Here is a 25,214-nt window from a genome sequence, read left to right on the forward strand (position 1 = left end):
TAACCGAAAAATATAATTTGCGCTTTCAAAACGTTTTTTCGGTTAATAAAAATTATTAATATCAATATTAAAAATCTAACATTCAAGTGCCACTACGTTAATAAACTCTTTACAAGAAAACATTATCCTAAAATTTCACAATAATTAACGATTTACCTAAAATATAACTAACATTGTTGAAAATATATTAATTTATAAAAATAGGCGAAATTACGTTATACGGGACATTACGGGACAATAGAAGTTGACTAACTTAATTTTTTTTTAGTTATAAAAATAACGTGAAAGCCTCGACAATTATTAAATATAAGTAAGTCTAGCATTATCTAAATTTAAGTTGTGTTGAATGATTTATTTGTTAATCTTTTATAATTAAAAATTTAACCTAAATTCAAATTAATAATTAAAGCACCGTCATGAATCCAGTATATTGTAAAATTAAAATAAATAATTGACAGAGAAAAGTTTTATGAAAATAATATTTGTGCAGATTAATAATTGCCTAACTTATTGTTACGTTTTATTTAATATTTATGGATTAATTTAATGGAAAACTTATAAAGAAATTTGATTAGATTTTTGACTTATATTTAATTTAAACAAAATGCATATGTTATCAAAATTATGTTGTTAAATAATTTTCCAAAAATAACTTCGAAACAAAAATAATTCTAACTCTAACTAAATAAAGCTTAAACACCAGCTTTTTTAATAACTTTACTTAATACTATAGTGCTCTAAATGCTTATGTCATGAATTGTTAATACTTGCAGGTTCAAGCAGTCTCGCGACCTTTGCCCTCCGTTTTAATTGTATGTGCCAGCCACAGCGCCAATATTATACCAGCGACCTGAAAATCAAGTATAATTTGTTTTATTATGAATTTTATTAAAATAAAGTTTGATCATTCGCTAAAATTAATATACGACGTGCGTAAAAGTTTTCTGAAATTAATCTGTAAGGCGCATTATGTCGCAAAGCTGTACATCTTTACAAAAGAATGCGCCATTTATGCTGTAGGAGCAGGATTTAAGCAGTTGGTTGCGGCACCAACAAGCATGTGACCTGCAGCATTGTTGCTACGATAAAATGCTGCCATTAGCACTTAGGATGAAATGAAGAGTGATCTGCAGGAGCTTCAAATCTTAGACTCGGCGGCCCACGCTAGTTAGACACTTATGGTTGAAAGACAAGGCCCACTCAGGGTTGATACGCCGCTCTAATTAGTACGGTGACTGCTTGAAGCTGTCTGGACATTAAGTAAGTATTTCTGAAGTAACTCACCTCCAAGAAGCAAAAAAGTATACCACAGACGATGACGGACAGTCCGGCGCTGTGCACGGTACTCAGCACTTTGTCCTCGCAGCCCTCCTTGTAGTACTTCTCCATGGAGAGGCAGTCGGAGCGCTTGATTTCGTCTACCTCGTCAGAGTTGTCAGGCGGGCAGCAGCTGAAGGACGGCTTCAAGCGTGGCTCGGATGCGCCATAGTTCTCAGGTCCGGTCACGCCGCAGCATTCCAACTGGAAATTTACGTTTCGATGAAATGATCATTATTTTTTCAAAAAATATTTTTGAATTATTCCATTATTTCGTCAAACTTTCCTATGCTGTAGAAACCAATCGTTCATAAAAATGCTGCATACCTTTTATCCAATTATTCGTATATTTAGATACATATAAGGTGCAAAGGAAAAAGGGTTATCTAATTATAAATCATTAGCCATTTTAATAAAAAATTATCACTTAAACTCAACTTTATTACTTAAACGAACGAAATAAAAAATCAATGAAGACCTTTGTAAAACTTATGTGACGAATGTTCTGTTTCACAAGTTTAGAATGAAGTGTACTAACGTTACTCTGCACACGGTCCCAGAACTCCCTGTAGACGGAGTCCTCCTCCCGAGTTGACTTGTTCTTGATGAAGGAAGCTCGGAGCTGAGTCTTCATGGTACCCTCGATCTGCGGCCGCAGCGCCGCCGCCGCGATGCCCACTGACAGCTCCAGTAAAATGATTATTATAAGGCAACCTGCGAACTGGCAACGACAAGTGGTCATCAGAAATGGTAAGGTTAGTTTCCATCAGGATGCTTCCTAATCTCATGGTAAATCAGTAAAATGAACACATCTCAAGTAGTTATCACAAACAAGCATTTTTCATAATAATACTTGTTAAAACGTATTGACTTACAATGATGGTAATGCAATTGGTTAAAAAAAACGTTGTAATTAATAAAGTTAGCAAAGCTCTTGTTAGATTAGTCGCTGGGATTTTTTTTATGGTGAAAGTACCACAAACAGTTGTGTATGTTGCTTGCAAATATTTAAAGGTGCGCTTTATGATCATGGAATACTTCTTATATAGGACACTGACGTAATCTTCAGTCATGGAGTTCGACGACATCGTCGTTATAGTAGCGTTCCCATTAAATGTGGGTCAGGGATGATGGATCGGTAAATGTCACGGAACTGAATATGAATTAACGAAACAATATTTTTTCGTGTTTTCTACACTATTCACATTTACATTTCTCTACAGACATTGGTGGTACATCATTGTACCTTTCAATTACAATCAGAAATTGTACATAACAGTTATTTTGATGCGGCCGAAATATGAATCATAGAAGTGTAAAAACCGCTTCATATGATGACTTTTTCTTCATGATCTCAAATGTTATTTTTTAAATAATCTATAGCAGAAATACTGCTATACAAATATCTAGTACGTTCGTGTCTAGTCCCCGTTGACCCGCTTTATAACTTCAGAAATAAACATGAACTCATAATGATAGAAATAGACGGTGCCCACTTGATGTTGTTAAAAAGAAATCATTACACGTGCGTTTTTTTCTAATGGGACAATCTATGAATCTCTTATGCACTAACATAGATAATAGACTATTTAGATTTATAAGCAGAAAAAAAGACCAGCATCAAATGTACTTGTAAGCTATAGTCATATTGTTTGAATTAGTATGAATCTTTACAGAAGAAAAGAAAACATTTGGAACTTATCAAGACTTACAGTTACGCTTCATAATACTTACAATATAGAGCAGTTTAGGACTCTCCTTCCAGGCGCCGAAACAGCCGAAAGCAGCAACTATAATAATGAGGACTCCGATAGCGATGAGCACAGCGTCTGTCTCGTGGCCCGTCGTCTCCATTCCTGCGAAGCCCTGCAGCATGCCCAGGTCCACGCATGCTGTCGTTATTATCACGATACCGAAGATCTGGGGATAGAACAGACATTGTGTTATGTATATTGTATCCAGATAAGCATGGAGCATAAGCGTACATAGTACTCGCATCGTTAAGATAATTATGTGAGGTGTATGAACAATATTACTTTCTGGCGGCTTCAAAGCTTTAACAACTTTATCTTAGAAGATTAGTGCTAGGAAGTTAGTGCTAATGAGTTTTTAAAGAGAGGATTTGTTACGCTCCTTTTACATGGTAAAAGAAATTTTCGTGAAAAACAAGTAAGATAAGCTTTGACAATCTTTAAAAATTATGTTTATTTTGGACTAATTATCATGAAATGGACACGAAGATTTCGCTCTTCGATATTTAAATTCAATCTCTCAGTCACAAACAAAAATATCTTGTATCAAAAATGACCTTGAACTGTTAGAATTAATTTCATCTCATTGTTAATAAGTCTTTCATTTTACATGCCCACGCGTATTTAATTACTCTCTTACATTGTAAACTTTATTGCTTAGGAAATAAGTGTTAATTTTGCATTGAGAAATAGAATGAGCACAGATAGAAAAAAAAACAGTGAGCGGTTATTTGAGTAATCGGTACACATGGTTAATCAAACGGATATTTCGTGAATGTTGTTTCACATGGGATTTCGTATGTTTACATTTGCTTAAAATGCGTTTTTAACTAGATACCTACATCAACGAGTATAAAAGTTAATAACTTTATGTTATATCGTACAGCAAACATACAATCGAACATCGAAGACTAAGTATTTGACGTGCAATCTGCAGGTCCTTGGTTCGAATCCCGCCATGTACCAATGTGTTTTTCGATTTTCGATTTACATATATACATTTATCATGATGCAAGCTGCGCATATCTGAGAAGAAATTCAATGGTATGTGTGAAGTCAACCAACCCGCATTGGGCCAGCGTGGTTGACTATGGCCTAGTCACTCCTAACATAGGGTAGGCTCCGAGCTCCTCAGTGGGGACATTTAGTGAGCTGATGCTGAATTGAGCAAAATTTTACACTTAACTAAGTGTCGAATAGATTATCACACTGACAGAAGTACCGCCATATTTTCTTTGTTTGCTAAACATATCTACAAGTCTAAAAGATAGTTAAATTGTAGCACTTTATTTGTATAAATTCTAATGGCGTATCTGTTGATCTGTGGTTATATTCTTTGACCACGCGCGAAAAATTAGGTCGGATTACCATAGCAGAGACGGCTGTCGCCACGCTATGGGCCGTGAAGTGGACAATGTGATGAGAGTCTGTCTGTTTTATGTTGATGGTGTGTGACTTAAGTCGACGATATAAATAAGTCAACTATATAGCATATATTGTGAAATACAATGCAAAAAGAGGTCAAGTACAGTCAGGCACAATATTGATTATTAAATACGTTTTTCTTTTGGTCAATACATCGTATACCGGTACATACATGTATACGTAAATGGTGTTGGTCGCAGGGTCGGCGACTGTACTGTGACCAATTATGTCAGCCATAGTTCTACCAACGTTTTAATACGTCTATTGTACCTAAATTATGACTAATGATTCAAAATGATTCCTTTTTAATGAAACACGCTTTTGGGAATTAAGGTGTGGTTCCACTATTTTAGTAATTAATATTTTGTTTTTATAAAGTTAGGTTAAATTTGTCATTGTTGCGTAATTCAGGCATCCTGTTATTGATAACAAATATAGTTAGTAGAGGATCTTAATTATTGATTCAAATTTAAAACAAATAGTGATAAAAGTAGCTTCAAATGATATTAATTTTAGAGATTTTATGCAGATTAAGTTGAAGGAATAAATAAAATTAATTAATTAATTAATTAATTAAGGGTACATTCTTTGAGTTTTATCTCTTTTCAACAAAAACTTTTCAATTTGATAGCCTCATACTAACGTAGTTACGAGAGTCACTTCATAACTGGATTCGCATTTAACTATTAAAAAAATGTTGAATAAGTCGCATATAAACCTCGTTGATAGAACCAGTGCATATTCCACAGGTGCATACAAACCTACACAATGACTTAGTCCAATTACCGCGAGTGAGCAGCCGTGACAATGCGAACTCAATTTACCTTGACTTGATGACGAATGACGTCATTATGACATCACTCAGAAGCCCATTGATCTGTCATTGAGTCACTAGCAAACAGAGCCATTAATAAAACCGATTTTCTGGAGATTCTTAGTAAGAAACATTCAAAGTTTCGCATTTTTAATATTAGAAAGATAAGATAGTTGTTATTCTTTGTTATCAGAACAGGAATATATTATTCTCTGAAATGATTTAATTTATAATTTAAGATGTGTGGCATCATCCGATATGGTCTAGTGGCTAGGATACCTGGCTCTCACCCAGGAGGCTCGGGTTCGATTCCCGGTATCGGAATAGAATTTTTGTGAAACTTTTTTAAAATCCCCAAAAATCGTTTTATTTCTTTAGACTTTAAACGAACTATAATTCTTTAAAAGTACTTTTTTGTATAAATTGTAGAAAACATTATAACTCTTTATACTATATTTTGAAACATTGGTTGGTTGGTTTCCACAACGTGCGTGTCTGTAGGTCAATTATTTTCATAACTTAAGTTTACAAAGGAATTTAATTAAATTAAAAACTATAAAAGCTTGGCTAGATTTCTACTGAAAATTACCTGTGCTAAAACTGTTAATGCAGTACTATAAATTTACAAGTACGTTGAACATTAAAGTCGTATATCGTTGATAACGTGCCCATAATAATTCTTGTAAGAAAATTGAACTTCATTTATAAACCACATTATAGAGGTCGCTAGAAGTCACCGCTACTTTTTCGTAGGTCACACGCCATTTTTACAATTAAACGAAACATTATATTAAATGTTCAGTTAAGGAATTAAATACATAATACAATTTAGTTTTTAATAATTTTAGTTCTTAATACTGCCAATCTATAACTTTATAAAGATAGAAAGTTCTCATCCGCTTGTATTTTTAAATAAAATGGAATACAAAAAAATAATAATAAACTTACAAATAATAGAAAAATAATACTAATATAAATTATTTTTCTTAAATTAAACAGTTCAAATGACTCTCAGAATATCTTTTTAATGTGCAGTGTTCCAAAGAGGATTTAAGAATTTATTTAAAAGTTACTCTTATAAACTTCCTTATTCCTAATTTTAGATGTACTTACTGAAGAAAAAAAAGTTTTAAGTAGGAAAGTTCATTTACAAAATGTAAATAACAGCTTGCTGTTATTTACATTTTGTTGTTAATGAAAAACGGTTTTTGTGAAGCACAGGGTGTGTTACAGTAGTGGAACTAGTCCGGGGTCAGGTAATGGGGTCGTTGGTTACAAATATTGATCGTTCAAATTCTTGTTTTGGTCTAGAAGATAGTGCTCAAAGTAAAGATAAGGTAAAACTAGATACAGCAGTAAAGTAAGAATTAACTAATTCTTTAAGAACACAACTTGCCGTTTTCATAAAAAGACCAGAATTAGGATAAGAGACATTAACGAGGAAAAGAGTCCGTTTATCGTCAACATGCAAAAATATTGTTTCCGTGCAATAATTTCGTGACAGGACATATTTCTTTACCATGGGTTTCTGAGATCAAAATACTCATTTAAAACATATTTTTGTCTCTTTTTTGCCAAAGATATGTTTCATACAGATATTTTAGTCACTGAAACCAACGATAAGATAGTTTTTAATCTAGATACCAGCATAATTTTTTTTTAACAAGAACTTACTATTATCATTAAAAAAAATTAATTGAAATTATTCCAGCTACAATCGAAATATTTCCTATAGTACATTTGTTTCAAAGGTACTCAAATTATATGCAACTTTGATTGATGGTTTAATAGCGAGTATGTATTCATGAGGTGGCAATCAATAGACAAACGGGGTAGTAGAGTGTAATTACTGACAGGATAATCTATATAAAAGTTCATCGTTAAATCGAAAAACAATAGAACGATGACCCAGTTGGAACACGGAAGCTAAGACATTAGAGTTTTCAAATCATTATTTATTCAAAAGTATTGGAAATAAATCAACTTTAACATTAATTTCTTGCACCACTCCACCGAAGGATCGTCGTTTGTTTTAGTCAATCACATTGCCCAAAACTTCAGAAAAAATCAACAGGAAGCTTCAAATAAAGTATGTATAATAAAATATATAGGTAACTATTGTTTATCCAAGTAGGCAGAGATACGATTAGAATTTTAACTAACAGCACACACACCTGGGCGACTATAAAAATAACTAAGTCCCTTTTCTATTTTTGAAACAAACAGATACGTCCTTCATGAATAAATAAAGATTAAGTTACTAAAGGAATTATAGAAATAAAGTTTATATTAATATTTTTACTAATCGATTATTATAGAAAATTTTAGTACGTCCGACAGTATTTTATAGGCGCAACGTATGTGGTCTTAGTAATGATAAATAACTAGCAGTTGCCCGCGACTCCGTCCGCGGGGAATTGATAAAATAAATAAACTCAATGAGTAGCCTATTTGTTCTTCCAGACTATGTTCTACATCTATGCCAAATTTCATCAAGATCCGTTGAGTCGTTCCGGAGATCCCTTCAAACATCCATCCATCCATCAAGAAGTAAGATATGTTATTTATGTAAATAACATATTTTGTTTGGTATGTTCTTTTATTATAAAAATGATCTAAATAGCAAATAAACTAAATAATAACGAACATTACTAGGACTCCAAGCTCAGTTTTAGGTAAATGACACTTAACAGACGTTGGCAACACGTGGTCCGTTGATTGGTGTAAATGATTCAACAAGGACAAAACAATAGTCATGTTCATCCTTGACAAACAATCGTACACGCAACCATATTCGCCTACTAATTAAAGTAAGATCTTGAAAACCGTTAATAGCGAACCGGAATTGAAGCGAACCCTACTTCGGTATGAACCTGGTATAAAAATGGCTTGTTCCAGAAAACCATTTAGCAAGCCTAGTTAGTCTCTTTCGTATTGTAGTCTAACCTAAACTCTAACGCAAGGAAACTATATTTTCTTCGCGAAGAATTTTTTTTTTATAAGAGAAGGGGCAAACGAGCAGCGGGAACACCAAGGTGTTCATCGACGCCCATGGACATCTGCAATACCAGAGGAATCGCAGATGCGTTGCCGGCCTTAATTAGAATTCTTTAAAAATTTTACTTATTTCGGTGAATCATTAACATTCAAAGAATATTTTTTTGAATTACCATTATCCCTTCATTTTAACTAATTCTTGAATACATTAAACTGATTTGTTGTTTGCGTGACTCACTGGCTGGCACAAACCGTGTTTAAATTATACATCAAAGTGACGGTCACAAATTACTTCTTGTGATAACGTTACGAATTAATGTTTTGCTAAATTCTAGTTCATTAGCATCTGTATGTAAACATACATATCAACTTCATTGTTGTTACAATATCGGACAGAATTTTGTACTAGACTTTAAGACTATATGAGGAATAACTTAGGAAACTTAAGGTGTTTTTATTGATGTTTTAATAGAAGTTAAGCTTTCTTATTAGGTACAACGCAAAAGGCTTATAAATAATAGAGTGTAAAATATACAAATATATCCAAACAAGATAGTGCAATTATCTATTAAAATTGCCTAAGAATTAAGTTTAGTAAAATCTTTAGGCTTTTTAACAGTAACAGTGTTTACTGTATTTTATTAATTTCTTTGTTATGGTTAAACTTAACATGTGAATGGAATAAATATAGAAATTAATATAGTAGTCTATAATATACTACGACGTAATAATTTCCAATAATCATAAACATCACGCGCAAAAACTTATGGCTTAGTCAACTTAGGATTCTGACTCACGATATATAAAATTACCTCCATTACTATATCTAAAATATTCTATGTAAAAGATATATGATGATATTAACCTATATAATTTCATTATCAAAGTACTCTAATTAAAAAAAACTTGAAATAAAAAAAAAAACATTTAAAAAGTTACTAGAAAATGGAAGCAAAATTGAATGCTGAAACTACGCATTTTTTTCCACATATAAATATTAACATGTACTATAAACATTAATAAACGATACAATATCTAAATATTTGTCATTTTCCGTTACGTCTCGCTAATATGTGAATATCATCAGACGTGATAATAAATAGTGTAAAATGGACATCATACGTAAAAATTCAATTTTAATATGTAAATCGTTCTTAAATATTTATAGAAGCAGCAGATTTGTGTGTGATTCGACGCTCTTTGATATCAATGTATTATAATAAAAATGAATTAACGTCCGGAAAACACAGGGGTAAGTAGACTACTAAAGGACTTTAATCTATATCTATATATATAAAAGAAAGTCGTGTTAGTTACACTATTTATAACTCAAGAACGGATGAATCGATTTGACTGAAAATTGGTAAGCAGGTAGCTTAGAACCAGGAAACGGACATAGGATAATTTTTACCCCGTTTTCTATTTTTTATTCCGCGCGGACGGAGTCGCGGGTAAAAGCTAGTATAGGTATAAAAGAAAGTCGTGTTATTTACACTATTTATAACTCAAGAACGGTTGAATCGATTTGACTGAAAATTGGTGGGCAGGTAACTTAGAACCAGGAAACGGACATAGGATAATTTTTACCCCGTTTTCTATTTTTTATTCCGCGCGGACGAAGTCGCGGGTAAAAGCTAGTACTAAATAAAACTTTTTAAAGGGGCACTTAAGGACTTTAATTTTATAAGAATTGCTTCAGTTCTTTAGATTTAGAATGCTCTTATAAAACTTCATGTGAATTGTACTATAAAAGTAATGCAAAGATATCGGGATTGAATATTTTGTAAGGTTGTAATTTTAAGAAAACATTTAAGTATAAATTCATTTATATCATTGACAAATCGTGTACTCCGCTCGTGTGTAATTTGCCTACTCAAATTGACTAAGCAAATTGCATATCAAAAGAATATTAATTCACAAAATGACGATGACATTGAAAATATATATAACATATTATTCACGTAAACATATGTAAAATTTTCCTCTTATAGTTGTGTAATAAAGGTATAACCAGTTGTCGTGTGAAGACGTATACATTATGTTGATATTTAAGTCTCGTGATACACTTTTTATTATCACAAACTCTAGATTTATTCATCATAGTGTAGTCTCTTTTCAAATGTGGTCAGAGTAAATTATGGCAACTACGAGCTAGAAAATTGAATTGATATTGGTAAGTAATTTTGTTTATTTATTAGCGCAAAAATCTCTGAGTCGCAGTAAGTTTATGTGGTTGATAAATTTTAAAACATTACAAAATGATTTTATTGCGAGTTTTTAAATATGATTATTTACCCATTATCCTATAGTATACTAGCTGTCGCCCGCGACTCCGTCCGCGCGCAGTTAAAAAAAAAATGAAAAATAGATGTTGGCCGATTCTCAGACCTACTGAATATGCTCACAAAATTTCATGATAATCGGTCAAGCCGTTTCGGAGAGTACGGTGACGAAAACTGTGACACGAGAATTTTATATATTAGATTTGTATTCTATTATTAATATATGCTAGAATGCAGCAATGCACGGATGTTATATTGTGAGAAATAAAAAGTTACATAAAGCATTCAGTTGTCACATGCGCCGGTATTTCCTGTCGCTAATTCTCTCCATTAAGAGTTAAACAGACAAATTGAGTAATTAAATTCATCATGTATTCGCTTGAATTAACTACATCTTAACAGGAAAGTTAAAAATAAAACATACCTACAGATGAATTGAGACCTCCTTTTAGAAGTCTGTTAAAATTTCTGACTGAAACTTAACTAAACTGATTTAAATAACAGGATGAACAATTATTACGTTACTTCCTTAACTTCCAGAAACGTTTATGATAAATTAAAATTGAAACAATTTCTTGGTACGAAGTAAAAACAAATAAAAATCATCTATTTGATGTCAATTTTGCTTGTAAATTATAAATATTCGTAAAATATCCAAACATTGGTAATTGGTAGTTTTAAAATATTTGATTTGTTTAAATTTAATTAATTACTTCCAAATAACTTACTAAAAACAATCCGTTGAAAACAACGAGCAGATATTTGATGCAGTTCATCCCGCAGCCCTCCATTTTTGACAGCCGAAAAACACGTTGGCCACAGATTAAACAAAGCGTCCACAGATTAAGAACTGTCAAAATTAGATTTTTTAAACGTCCGGACGGAATGGGAGCGCGCACTCGTGTGGCGCCGACTTGTGTTCGCAGACGAATGTCACTGACGCCAGAGTCGCAGGGTTTTAGTACTCCATTCGGACTGGACTCGCTGAAGGGCTGAAGTCACGCAATAGGTCAGCGTTTCTCAAAGTGTCAAACTTCTTTTAAAACGAGATTTTTTTTTATATAAATATAAATTTAAAATTTGAAAATTGGTAGGTTTTAAAATTGTTCTGACAACAGTACCCAAATTTTAGATGGACCATTCGTACTCGTATGATATTTAGAAGCTTATGTTCTTTAAATTAGATTATGTACATGTTTGAAAGCACAGAAGAACATTTGCTTAATGTTTTTTTAAAAACGTAACGCCAATGTTAGGTAGTAGTTTTCAACAGTTTGACAAGAGCTGGGCGAGGCTGTATATAAAAGTAATATTTGAATGTTGCCTAGCTTTGCATGTTTGTACTTTTCGGTTTATCGGTTTTATCAAAAAGCGATTACTACACTTCATTATTATAGTCTGAAATATACTTAACATCATACACTTCGGCAAATGGCATCCATTGCTATTTATTAAGTACATACTAGCTTTTACCCGCGACTCCATTCGCGCGGAATAAAAAACATGCACACAAGATAAAAAAAAGTTCCTATGTCCGTCTCCTAGTTCTAAGCTACCTCCCCATCAATTGTCAGCTAAATCAGTTCGACCGATCTTGAGTTATAAATAGTGTAACTAACACGACTTTCTTTTATATATATAGATAGATTTTCGCAAATCGAGAAATGTTTGGAAATTCAATGCAAGTTGAAATTAACTTTAAATCTTAGAGCTATTTCCTAAACGGAGGATGACTAAAATTAGTTATAAGGTTTTATGTTTATTATATTTATAACAATAAAAATTCATATAATTTGAAAAAAAAATGTATCAGATTTTATCTTTTAATCATATGAGCTAATAAAAGAAAACCGTTGTCATGACTACCGATTACATCCACTATAAGGTACCCTGACCCTTAGGGTTAATACCTCTTTTAGGATTTAATTTCTTAGCTACTTTTAGGTTCGTTGACTTTATAATTGTACATTTGAAAACAGAATGGTTCCCTACATCTATATTCATAAAACAAAACTGGCCAGTCGTTATGCAATATCGAAAAAAAAAATTCGTACACATGTTGTATTAGCTTATAACAAAAACCAATTTTTAAAATTCTGTCTTTATTGCCTATCCGTAAGGCCGCGTTCGTTCCGGGTGATCTTCGGAACGGCTGGAACAATTTTGACGGTACTTTAATGGGAAGGTAGATGACGTAGGCTTTTTTTTGCTTATATACGCGCTGTCGCGGGCGACCGCTAGTTGTTGATACAATTTTTCCTTCATACAAAATACAAATGTTATATTAGATAATTATTATAATAAGTGGAAATAGACAAAAAAACATCTTGTAATTCTACAATATTCTATCCTGTGTAATAATTTCGTACTTATTTTTACGACCTGATAAAACAATAACAGTAAGAAATTGTTATGTTTTTTAACTAAGAACACAGAACCCTAATCAAAATCAAAGGCCTTGTTAAAACAATTATTTTTATAAAAGAAAAACACGTATAAGGTTATAACTCATAGAGTAGACGCTTTGGCATATTATGACATTTTTATCACGTAAGATTTTAGTTTTTTTTTTTATTGTAGACCTTTAATGGCTTTGAACCTGACACGAATGTAACTATGTTTTGAAGATCATTGCCACTACGTAATTTAACCTTGATCGAATCACGACATTAAAATGTATCATAATGAAATAAAAACTAGTCGCCATCTATACTACTCGTAATAAATATAATAAAGCTTAAATACACATTTCTTTGTAACACAGGATCGTAGCAAACACGACGATGTTTTTGAATAATTATTTTTGAAATAAGAAGTCCTTTACTTAAGACTCGCTTTAGACTATATATTTTCACCCCATTAAACTTAGGGTGTGAGCAAATTGATAACAAATGATATGCGAGAAACGGACAAAAATTGCAAGCCAAGATCAATGGTTGCCATAGTAACGGTATTTCCCAGCCAATGTCGAAGGCCTTCGTTGTCATTTGTTTTGAATTTTGACATTTACAATTGAAAGTATTACGCAATGTAAACAAAGTTTTTCTGTCTAACAAAATTTCATGGGGATGAAGCCGCTCGGGAACAGTTAGTATACTAAAGTAAATTAATGAGGGTGAAATTTATAATCCCTTAAACATTATATAGATATAGTCTGATAGCTACAGTACTTATTTTAGTCTGTACTCTGTTGATAACAATATGAACCGCCTCATGTGTACTTGTGAACATTATGTCTTCAACCCTTTTGTATCAAGACATTCAATTGAAAAACAACATTAATTTTTGGTTCTTGCAAAATTATATTCATCATAGCCTTGAGCTGTCGGCAGTAGGGTGTCGACCATTGTGCGTGGTGTTGTGGTCTCAGTTGCCATGGAAACTTTATGGTAGCGGCAACCTGCCTTTATAGCGGTGACCTACGACCGGACAGTCAATAACAACAAGTTATTTTAATTTAATTATGTACCTATTTAGAAGAAATTCTATTAATTTCCATCTAAAGTACTATAATATTTTTATCGTCTGAAAACTTATTTATTTATTTTAATATTTTTAAAGCAAAACCTAATGCAAATAGTGAAGTATTGATATTTAACGCACATAATCTGACGTGAATAAAATACCTACACGAGTGAATTTTATAAATTTATAAGTTACAAAATTTTTACCAGTCAACTCTTTCTTTGTTAAAATAAAATGTAACATTCGACTTGTCTTTCTGACAGTACATGTAACCACCACTTTCTCGATCAAGTACCGCAATAAACGCTAGACTCTTAAGTTTTGTTTTGATTTTATCTAAACCTGTGTTTCGCCTATTTCTGGTAATGCCTACACAATCTAACCGTACCCAAATGCTGATAAAACCCTTGATGGAAACGAAAACATAAGAGTAGTATTTTTTTTTTAATTAAGGCAATTACATAAGGCCTAAATACCAGTTTAGTTTAGAAAACCGAAAGTGAAAAGACAACGCATTCGAATAAAATTTGAATTAAGAAATGTTACTTCCTTTTCGATGGTTCCAAATGATGAAGCGTCAATACAGCCTGCTTAGATCTGACGAATTCGTAACAATAAGAAAAGAATGCTAAGGCAACCTTTTTTAATTATAACGCTAGGGTTGGTACAGAGTATAACTGTGCTCTTTTTATGAAAATGATTCCATTTGAGAGGCGTGGTATTATCAAATCGCTACAATCTAATATAAACATTTAGCACTGCTTTATTTACGTACGTCGATACGTCTTATGTGCTAACTGCTGTATTAAGGCGAGGTAAGTTTATTGTTCTAACATATATATAATAAACCACGTTCTTCACGATAAAAATATTATCTTGTACCAAACAGTGTGTTCGCCAGACTGTTATGAAGTCTATATCTGTGTTCCTCTTTAAATTATGTCAATAGTTAATTTATATTTTAAATTTTTCATTGTCAGTAGTGTACAGGAAACTGTGTTAGTTTGTTCTACGGGTGAGTTGCTTTTTAGCCGACTTCAAAAAGAAGGAGGTTATCAATTCGACTGTATTTTTTTATGTGTGTTAACGCGATACTCCGCCTCTGGTGGTCCGATTTTGATAAAAATTATTTTATTCGAAAGGAAGTGCTTGCAGATGGGTACCATTTTTTTGATTTTTTTTATATAACTAGAAGAATACAAAATTTCGCAATACAAAATGTGTTGCCAAAATTAGGGATATTTTTGCTTTTAGCGCTTACGTAAGCTAAACTATATGACCTACATAAAAATGATGTATGGACGAATTGTAGCTCTTTAAATGTGCTAAATAAAAGTCCGCGATAGCATATATCTATCTTTTATAGTTTTCTCACAATAACCATTTTTTTCTTTAGAAATATCAATTATGTTTCTTAAATACTGATCTAGCTAGTTTCTTAAAGGTGCACCCGCCGAGACGAGCATGGCGGAATATATTCTTCAAGCAAAGCGCTTTAACGAGACTTGGCAGCCATTACCGTCATTACTAACATTTAAACAATAGCGTAGTATATCAATTCGTATTAAAATTTGTCACATAAATTAATATCTAATGCCAGATTTTTGATCATATTTGTATTGAAACATTCATCATCACGTTACATCCCCACTGAGGTGCTCGGAGTCTATACCTAAGTTACGGGTAGCTAGGCCATAGTCCACCACGCTGGTCAAGTGCGGGTTGGTTGACTTTACACATATCTTTGAATTTCTTCAATGATATGTGCAGGTTGCATCACGTTGTTTTTCTTCATCGTAAGAACGTCAGATAAAATGTACACATGTAAAAAGAAAATCGAAAAACAGATTCGTACATGACGAGATTTGAACCCAGGACCTGCAAATTACAGTTTTAACTAATAACCCCTGAGCCCCCGACGCTTTACAGAAGCATCGACAGTCTCTAATTAGACCTCATTTTCAAGATAAACGTAAGGAGTTATCTCTATGATAATATTAGCATCGGTTTCCACTGACGAGACGCTCGTGCAAAAGGCTTTAGTCTTCCCTTGCATTCTACTTTAGAAATTGTTTGATAACAATATTCTTCGTGTGTATTGGCAGTGTAAACTGACGGTTACATTCCTCGATCTCATTATTATATAAGTTTTTATTAGGTTTATTTAAATAAGAATGATTCAGAATTGTAAAACATTATCCTTCACACATTTCACAGATTTATAATTTTTTACAACGGAATTTCCCTTCCTATTTAATTATCACCTTTGAAAATAATTATTTAATTATAAATACTAGTTACAAGGAATAGTTTATTAGTATGTAATGTCGTGGAGTTTTTTTAATAATGACTTTTTCATTTGCGTCTCTTCACGGTGTGTCTGTTTGATACGGAACGTATTTATTGCACTCAAATGCAATGACGTGTTGTTTATGACACATTCAAAATTGTAATAAAGCAACGATAGTTCCATATGACAGAAAATATAAGAGTGTTGTTCATTAAAAGCTGTAACGTTGCTATGAAAAAATAAAGTTGCCTTATAAATGAACTATTTAGATTATAAAATCTTACTAATATTCTAAATGCGAATGTTTAGATGGATGGATGTTTGTTTGAAGGTATCTTAAGAACGGCTCAACAGACCTTGATGAAAAATGCCACGGTTGTAGAACATAATCTGGAAGAACACATAGGCTACTTATAAAGTTTTTTTAATACCGCGTAGACTAAGTCTTGGGCGACATCTCGTAAGTTTATAAACCTACATAATATGTTTTGTTAATATATGGTAAATTTTCAAATAAGCTAAACCTAAATATATAAGTACTCTAGTTGCCTAGTATTAGAATACGAATATAAAATATAATCTAAAAAAAACATTACTTGCACTGTTATAAATTGTCGGTTGTTGTTCTAAGGTTTATAAACTAAACGAGTATTGGCCCATCATTTACAGTATTAAACCCCATAAGTATTCTCTCACGATTTGATAAATATATTTATCACATAAATAAAGAATATGTTATTTAAATATTTCCAATTGTAATTTTTGCACTAATTTAAGTATGTTAATTGATATGACAAATTTTGTAAATTGACTATATAGTATGTTAGTATTTAAGCATGGAAGAAGAAAGGAAATATTCACTGAATGCGCGCACGGTTAGGTTTTAATTTCAATCTTTAATTACTTGCCAATTATTTAACTCTCTTATTCTTCTTGAAGAGTTAAATTCAGTTAGCGAATTAGTTTTCCTTTCTTTGTCAGATATATCTGGAAAAAAATCGCTCCCAAATTGTTCAATGCTAGTGTATCAATAGTGTTCGTACAATGAATAACTTTATATCCCATTATAGTTCTGAAACGATGCGTCGGTCCGTTGGTGCGTTCCGTTGCGGCTCACGGCTACGGCATTGTTGTGTGTTACAATATCTTTATATACGCAGGTGGAGCGAATGCTGCGCTCACAGTACTCCCGCCCGTCGCCGCGCATTGGGAAGACATGGGAAAGTCAAGCAAGGCTCAAGGTAACATAAAATTATTATTTCATTAAATTAACATACTTTTAAGAACTAATTTGTATTAAATAAGTAACGATTGAAAGATTTTTACATTGTTCGTCACCGGGAATTTCCTTTGTAACCATTATGTGCCTCTACAATACTTAAGGTTAGTAACTCTTGTCAATATAAAAGGATATACCAATACAGCACGGCAAAGATCGTGTGGCACATTTTTGCACATCGAAAGAGACAGAAATAGCACCTTATGCTTTTTTGACAGCAAAAGAGCCAGAAGCAGTGATGAGCGACGTGTCGGCCCAACGCAGCGGCCATGGCGGTCATGGAGGGCTCGGCGGTCACGGCGAGGGTCTGGGCAAGCTGTACGCGCCGCAGTTCCAGAGGCTGAAGAAAAGCGCTTGCTGCGCTATTTGTTTTAGGATATTGTTCCTCGCTGTTGGGCTTCTTACTGTGGTATGTTTTAAATCTGACTTAAGCTTACTTCTAATAATAGCTAATGGTGATGTCGCGGCAAACTGGTGACAAACTTAAGCCTATTTTCCACTAGCTCTAACTCTTTATAAACTTTCAGCTACAATCAATAGCGGTGATAGTTGTGTCGGTGACGTCAGCACTGGCCATCAAGATCTACAGTGACGACCTATCGGGACGGCTGGTGGCCATCGTGGTAATGCTCGCCACCGCGACGATAACCATCTCCTTTGTCATCTATGGTTCAATCGGCGCCGTCAGGAAGCATAGGCGACCAGTGCAGTTGGTAACTATAAAAATATTGGGTTGTTCGGAAAGTCATTTCGTATTTATTTCTATTTTCTATGTTTATTTTTATGTTTAATAATGCCTTTATCAGTTCCAAGCGACCTTCCAGGATGTGGTGCATTTTCGTCGAAAGTACACGTATCCTAGGTCGAGTAAAACGAAATGACTTTCCGAACGACCTAATATAAATTACAAATAAAAGAGTAAGCTAAGATTATGGTTTTCCATTTAATGCAGTCGTAGCACAACTTCACTGTAGCTACGAAGTTTTTTACTCGTAGACCACTTTCAAAATTTGATTGGTCAATTAAAGATTACGATTTGGGACCTGGATACTGATAACTTGGAAACTTAGTATTTAAGCACTAAGTTAGGTTTTGCATCGCACATTGAACTAACCACAATACGGCATTTTATAATCGTTATGTAAAATAAAATGCTAGTGGTAGGTAAATAGGTAGGTTGATTTACTTTATGTGCGGTTTTGGCGCATTATTATTTCATAAATGTCTATTTCTTTATTGCAATGCAGAAATAAATTTTATAGGTGACATTCAATTATTATTGATGTTATTGAAAAACATTGCTTCAAATATTTAACATCTATATATATATATATATATATATATATATATATATATATATATATATATATATATATATATATATATATATATATATATATATATATATATATATATATATATATATATATATATATATATATATATATATATAAAAAGGCGTGTTAGTTACACTATTTATAACTCAAGAACGGCTGAATCGATTTGACTGAAAATTGGTGGGCAGCTAGCTTAGAACCAGGAAACGGACATAGGATAATTTTTACCCCGTTTTCTATTTTTTTTTATTCCGCGCGGACGGAGTCGCGGGTAAAAGCTAGTTATAAATAAAGAAAATACGATCCGTAGCTTGAAACTTACTTTTTATACACATTATACGGATGTGTTGGTAGTTTGGCTTTTTACCTTAGGAATATATAATGATTAATTCTCTCTGCAAGCTATTCAAAGGAACCAATACATCCAAATTCACGTTTAGTGACTAAAGGTGAAATGTAAATTATAAACGAATTTTTAGTAATTAACACCACGATTGCTTTTCCAAGTAAATCAGGGTTGTTAACACTATCGTGACCTTGGGGTAAACTGAATTAATATATTCAGCTTTAATAGGGACTCCATATTGGAATAATGTATAAGGATATGTCATTAAATATGAAAAATGTATTGTCGCCTGAAAATAAATTGATTGGAAATATATATATATAAAAGAAAGTCGTGTTAGTTACACTATTTATAACTCAAGATCGGTCGAACTGATTTAGCTGAAAATTGATGGGGAGTTAGCTTAGAACTAGGAGACGGACATAGGAACTTTTTTATCTTGTGTGCTTTTTTTATTCCGCGTGGACGGAGTCGCGGGTAAAAGCTAGTAAGTTATATATAAATATGAAATATTTATTTTAATTTTTACATATCAAGAGTTTATTCAGTAAAAGAGTTTATTTAAGATATTAGAAATTTATTTTGTTATAAATATTTCCTCTCATTTTCACTCTTTTTCTTGTTTTGTGTTATTGAACAAAATTATCGCACGTAACTCAATTGGTGTGTCTTAAAAGAGGCATAAAGTTGGTTACTCTAGAGTTCGGTGAAATGCTAAAGGCACGAAGTAAAGTGGCCTATCACGCGACCTCGTACCACGTTATTATCACGAGTAAATCATTCCCCCCCTCTTGGTAGATATTGTCAGATTTAAAAAAAGATGTCTAACCGTCGGAATTTTGACAATCACAGATATGATGACAATATTTAGGTGGGATAAAAACGTAGCTTAAAGTAAAACCTGCTACTCAATAAAAAGAATTAACAATTTAATTTAATAAATTAACTGACGTAATCAAAATAATAAATTTCCAGTACATATGTTTTGACTGGTTGTAGATAATCGTCGACAATTTCAGTAGGATTGACTATTATATTCCTACAGGCGCTTAATACACCAAGACGCCATTTCATATGTATTCTTGTTCTAGGCAATCTCTGTGCTGGTCGTGATAGCAGTGATCCAAGCAGTGATACTGAGCGTATCTTTGAACGTGACGCCTGAGGATGAAGTCAAACTGGGCCGCTTCCTCTCAGATTCATTCAAGCTGGCGCGTGATGACAATCCCAGACACGTGAAGATCTGGGCACGGACACAGCATGATGTACGTTACACCGTGGACACTTTTCTAAATATATATGATACTATGCAAACTACTCCCCCGATACAAAGAGTCATATTTCATCATCAACCTGTCCTTATCCCTATGGAGGGTCGGCACAGTATGTACTACTTCTCCATACATCTCTATCAGCCGTCATATCTGAATTTACCCCCTTCTTACGCATATCCTCTTTCACACAATCCATCCATACTTTCTTTGGTCTTCCTCTACCTTTATAGCCATCCATATTCAATCTCATTACTTTTTTTGTTTATATGACTATCATCCCTCCGCATAACATGTCCAAACCACGTTAACAAAGAGTCATATTTCCAAGGAAGAAAGGAGCAAAGTTTTCGTTTGGTTGTAAGCAAATTTTTACTAGCTTGACTAATTAAAATGCAGATAACTCTGTGAAAATGTTGATCGATGAAGACTAATCGCAGAAGTAATCTTTAAACTTTTTAATGATCATTAATCATAACATTTCTTAACATAAGGCCAGTTAATAAATAAATTTTAATAAATTCAATAAAATTACATCCATACAAGCACTTCAGATGATACCAGGATGATACTTCATTTTTGTCGCTTTAATTCACACTAGTACAAACATCTTTCAGCTCAACTGCTGCGGCGTGTACTCTGCAGAAGATTACCGGGCTCCAAACTTTCCGTCTTACTTCGCAGCGAATGTCCCCATCTCCTGTTGTCCCTCCTATGACCCGGACAGGTCAGAACTCGTGCAGGAAAGAGAGAGAGAATCCTGCAAAGCTAAAAAGGAATACTACGATATTGGATGTAGAAATCTCATCATAAATGTCTTCAAAGACACATTGAATACTTTATTTGTTGTATCTATGTTCGCGATTCTGCTAGAGGTATGATTATGTTGTGTTTTTATTTAGTTTGTTAAAGAACTGAATTTGTTGCCTAGTCAACAGCTACAGTGACATCTGTTCTTTGCTTTTTTCATGTGCGATTACTTCAATGTAATTGCTCAATACTTTTATTTGTTATAAAAGCAACTATTATATTTGTTGCGCCTGTAATTTAAAAATAGCAATAATTTTGCTAAGTGTTTAGAAAGGTGCTTTTATAGTAAATATTTATGCTCGTTTTTGATGCTCTTTTTTCAGATAATCCTCATTATAATAGGAGCAATTTTAGCACGAAAAGATAAAGACAAGCTCACGAACCGAAATGACGTTTCTCCGATTGATGAAGTGATAACTACAGACAAGAAAGGAAAAGGCAAACCGTAGATTAAATGGTATTGTGCCATTTAAACTGCCTGACAAACAGCTAATGAATACAACGAATTTATTATCATAAACCACTATGTTAAATTTATTTATTTATTAAGAATAATTTCTTATTTAAATCATACTTAATAAATCTTTATTGGCTATTTTTACAAAGTAATTGGAAATAAAATTAAAACTATCTATTATCTCTCATTATATAGGTAAGGCATTTTGTACAAATCGCTGTAAAATAACTAGAAGTAAACGCTAATGAGACATTTCGTTGTTTTTTTTAAAAACGCCATCTATGCATAAACATTAAAACACACTTTCAGAGACGGGTTAAAGTTTCATATATCCGATACAAGATGGCGCTGTTAGAAGTTTCATCTACCTGGACTTATCCCATTCACGTGGGATCGGCGCACAAGGTTTTATAAACCTTAAAGATAGACGCTGTTAGAAGTTAGTTAAAAACAAACAAATAAAAATCTGTGTGACATTTTTACAATATTTTCATAACTTGGTCTAGCCATGTTTAACTTTATTTTAATTTAATCCCATAAATTTAACATTTATGTGCATGATTATAATCCTTAATAACTTTAAATTGTGAGTCATGCACACAATACAGTATTTGACAATTTAATTAATAATATAATATTTAACAAAACTAGCACAGCATCGATGGTTCAGTGGTAGAATGCTCGCCTGCCACGCGGGCGGCCCGGGTTCGATTCCCGGTCGATGCAGATTCTTTTTTGTGGATATCTATTAAAAAAACACGCAGACAAAAACTTGTAAATGTGTAAATTACTTCCGTTTCATAATTTTAAAATATTTTATTTGTAAACCACAACAAAACCGGAGAATTTTAGACAATCATGGTCTCTATAAGTTACAATTTCTACCTCTGCTAATAACACAAACGACCACCATAAAATTTAAAATTGTACATTGTAACGTATTTTATTACGTTTAAACTGAACATATTTCCTTTGATAAGAGCTAATTATGAAAAAGAGTTTAAGTGATTTTTGAATTAGTCTTAATTAGTCCATTACTCGGACACAATACAATCACATTTTACGATAATGAACACGTATTTTCTGTTGACATGAATAAAAAGATTCTGTGCTTCTGGAATATTATATACATTTTATGTTTTATTAATAGTACAACGTCAGGTAAGTTGAAATATACCATTGTAAAGAAACCTTACCGAAGACCTTAAAGAAGAAAGTTTACCGTCTAATACTTTAGAAGAAACCAGAAAACTAATTCTAAAAATCTTTATACCAAAACCTGTACTTCACTTTACCAATTTTCAGTACCACCATTGTATTGTCACCAACAAATCAACACGAGCGATTGCGGCGGCGCACCGACTCCAGTCTTTTCATACTACAAGCCCGGCTCCAGATGTGAAATAGAAATCTGGAGAGGATGTGCCACATTTAATAAATTCGATGATGAATACCAATGTGTTCACACTTGTATATTTTCATTTTTAAAATCATCCGAAGAATCATCATTGGAATTACTAATGCACAATGAAAGTAAGTTGTATACAGGATGTTTATATATTTCACTAGCTTTTACCCGCGACTCCTTCCGCGCGGAATTAAAATTAGAAAACGGGGTAAAAATTATCCTATGTCCGTTTCCTGGTTCTAAGCTACCTGCCCACCAATTTTCAGTCAAATCGATTCAGCCGTTCTTGAGTTATAAATAGTGTAACTAACACGACATTCTTTTATATATATAGAAGATAGATTTTAGATCAAAAATTAGGATGTTCATTCATTCAAGGTGTAGACACTGAGGTACTACTACTACGTATGTTACAGTTCTTTGGACCTAGAAAAAAAAAATATCAAAGCCATTTGTTACAATTATAAGACTAAAAAATAACGCCGACTCAAAAAAAAAAAAAAAAAAAAGTAATGGATCACAACCTTCTTTGTCATTAACAACTATTTCTGCAGTTGCAACAGTAGTTGCAGTAACAATGACAGGAGTCTATTGAACAATGTTTTATTTTCTGAAACATTATTTTCAGCTTGTGTCGTTGTATTTCCAATACTTACATTATTTTCAGGCAACTGCGACAAAGACCTTAATACCACAAAATGTACGGATGAAATTATTCCCGTTTATACATACAAAAGGAAAAAGAAGAAATGCGTACAAGCAAATTGGAAAGGTTGTCATACAGACAATAAATTTCCGGACGAAAAGAGTTGCATAGCCCAATGTATACCTAATGCAAACAAAACTAATTTCATAGAAAAACTAAGCCATTTAGTGCCCAAAGACGCAAATAATATCAATACAGTACTAAACAAGATTTTAAAACACGATATCGAAGAATTGACGTTAACAACAGAATTTTTTCCAGAAGAAACAACTGTTGATACAAGTTTAACTGATTTGGCAAAATCTGATGACATAGACGATTCATTAAAAGAAAATATAACAACAGTTGAAGGCACAACAACGGATATATTCGATGAAAATACCACCGAAACGACAACCCTAACAACTACTTTATCAACAACGGGGTTAATAACATCAGTAGAAACGTCAACCACTTTAACAATACCAACAACAACCACAGCAGCAACTACAACTGAAGCACCAACAACTCAAATAACTACAGAAACGCCGACTACAACAACTACTTCAGTAGCAACTACAACACCAACTACAACAACAACAACGACTGCAGCGCCAACTACAACAACTACTTCAATAGCAACTACAACACCAACTACAACGCCAACAACGACTAGAGTGCCAACTACAACAACAACTTCACCACCAACTATAGCACTAACTTCATCACCAACTACAACACCAAGTACAACGCCAACAACGACAACTCCGACGACGACCACTATACCGCCATCAGGCACTGTCGAGGAAGTTGTTGTGCCTAGTGTTGATGATTATGATGACGATTAATAAATGCTCAACAAGACTCCCAACCATCTGAGGTAGACAGAACAATATAGGATAGGAATCCTTTCGAAATCGTGATAGAAAAACATTACAAAGTGGTCTCTATTTATTGGTCATACAATTAAGCAATCTAAACTCTAAACTAAAAGAAATAGGCATTAAACTAAATATAAATACATAAATTCTATTGCAAAGTAACAATTGAAATAAATATATATTACGCCGAAACTAACATTATCTAGTTTATAACAATAATTTGATTTATATCCTCATTCACTGTGCAAAAGATAAGCTATAGTTATAAATCGAGACGTGCTGCTTGCTTTATCCTGTCAATTATCAAGATTGAATCGAACCTACACAGATAAACTTCTTATCTCAAGCCTTTGGTTGACAATCGAATATAATAAAGTCAGTTTCTTAATACAACTAAGG

The 25,214-nt window shown here is 33.0% G+C and overlaps 3 protein-coding genes and 2 non-coding genes across 8 annotated transcripts; 4 read left to right on the forward strand and 1 right to left on the reverse strand.

The window, feature by feature from the left end:
• Positions 1–706: 706 nt before the first annotated feature.
• On the reverse strand, positions 707–11,523 carry LOC106718447 (23 kDa integral membrane protein). Its single transcript, XM_014512533.2, has 5 exons — positions 11,315–11,523; positions 3,052–3,237; positions 1,856–2,038; positions 1,285–1,521; positions 707–850 (listed from the first exon to the last, which is right to left on the reverse strand). The coding sequence occupies exons 1-5, from the start codon at positions 11,375–11,377 to the stop codon at positions 776–778; spliced, it is 744 nt and encodes a 247-aa protein (XP_014368019.1). The 5' UTR covers positions 11,378–11,523; the 3' UTR covers positions 707–775.
• Positions 5,560–5,631, forward strand: Trnae-cuc. Its single transcript has one exon. It is a non-coding gene; the product is annotated as a tRNA-Glu (tRNA).
• Positions 9,487–21,902, forward strand: LOC106718446. 4 transcript variants are annotated; one of them, XM_045686727.1, is made up of 7 exons: positions 9,487–9,556; positions 17,502–17,582; positions 17,839–18,029; positions 18,148–18,333; positions 20,395–20,568; positions 21,192–21,449; positions 21,708–21,902. In XM_045686727.1, the coding sequence occupies exons 1-7, from the start codon at positions 9,514–9,516 to the stop codon at positions 21,831–21,833; spliced, it is 1,059 nt and encodes a 352-aa protein (XP_045542683.1). In that variant the 5' UTR covers positions 9,487–9,513; the 3' UTR covers positions 21,834–21,902. The 4 variants fall into 4 exon arrangements, with proteins under 4 accessions (XP_045542683.1, XP_045542684.1, XP_045542680.1 ...); XM_045686728.1 differs by lacking the exon at positions 9,487–9,556 and adding an exon at positions 10,330–10,477; XM_045686724.1 differs by lacking the exon at positions 9,487–9,556 and adding an exon at positions 14,955–15,102.
• A 594-nt stretch (positions 21,903–22,496) lies between these two features.
• Trnag-gcc lies at positions 22,497–22,567 on the forward strand. The gene has a single exon. It is a non-coding gene; the product is annotated as a tRNA-Gly (tRNA).
• A 312-nt stretch (positions 22,568–22,879) lies between these two features.
• Positions 22,880–24,782, forward strand: LOC106718400 (integumentary mucin C.1-like). The gene is made up of 3 exons (XM_014512472.2): positions 22,880–23,002; positions 23,147–23,374; positions 23,917–24,782. Exons 1-3 carry the CDS (start codon positions 22,933–22,935, stop codon positions 24,780–24,782), a joined length of 1,164 nt encoding a protein of 387 aa, XP_014367958.2. The 5' UTR covers positions 22,880–22,932.
• The last annotated feature ends 432 nt before the right edge of the window (positions 24,783–25,214 follow it).

Source organism: Papilio machaon, chromosome 4 (assembly GCF_912999745.1).
Source record: "Papilio machaon chromosome 4, ilPapMach1.1, whole genome shotgun sequence".
Lineage (NCBI taxonomy): Eukaryota > Metazoa > Arthropoda > Insecta > Lepidoptera > Papilionidae > Papilio > Papilio machaon.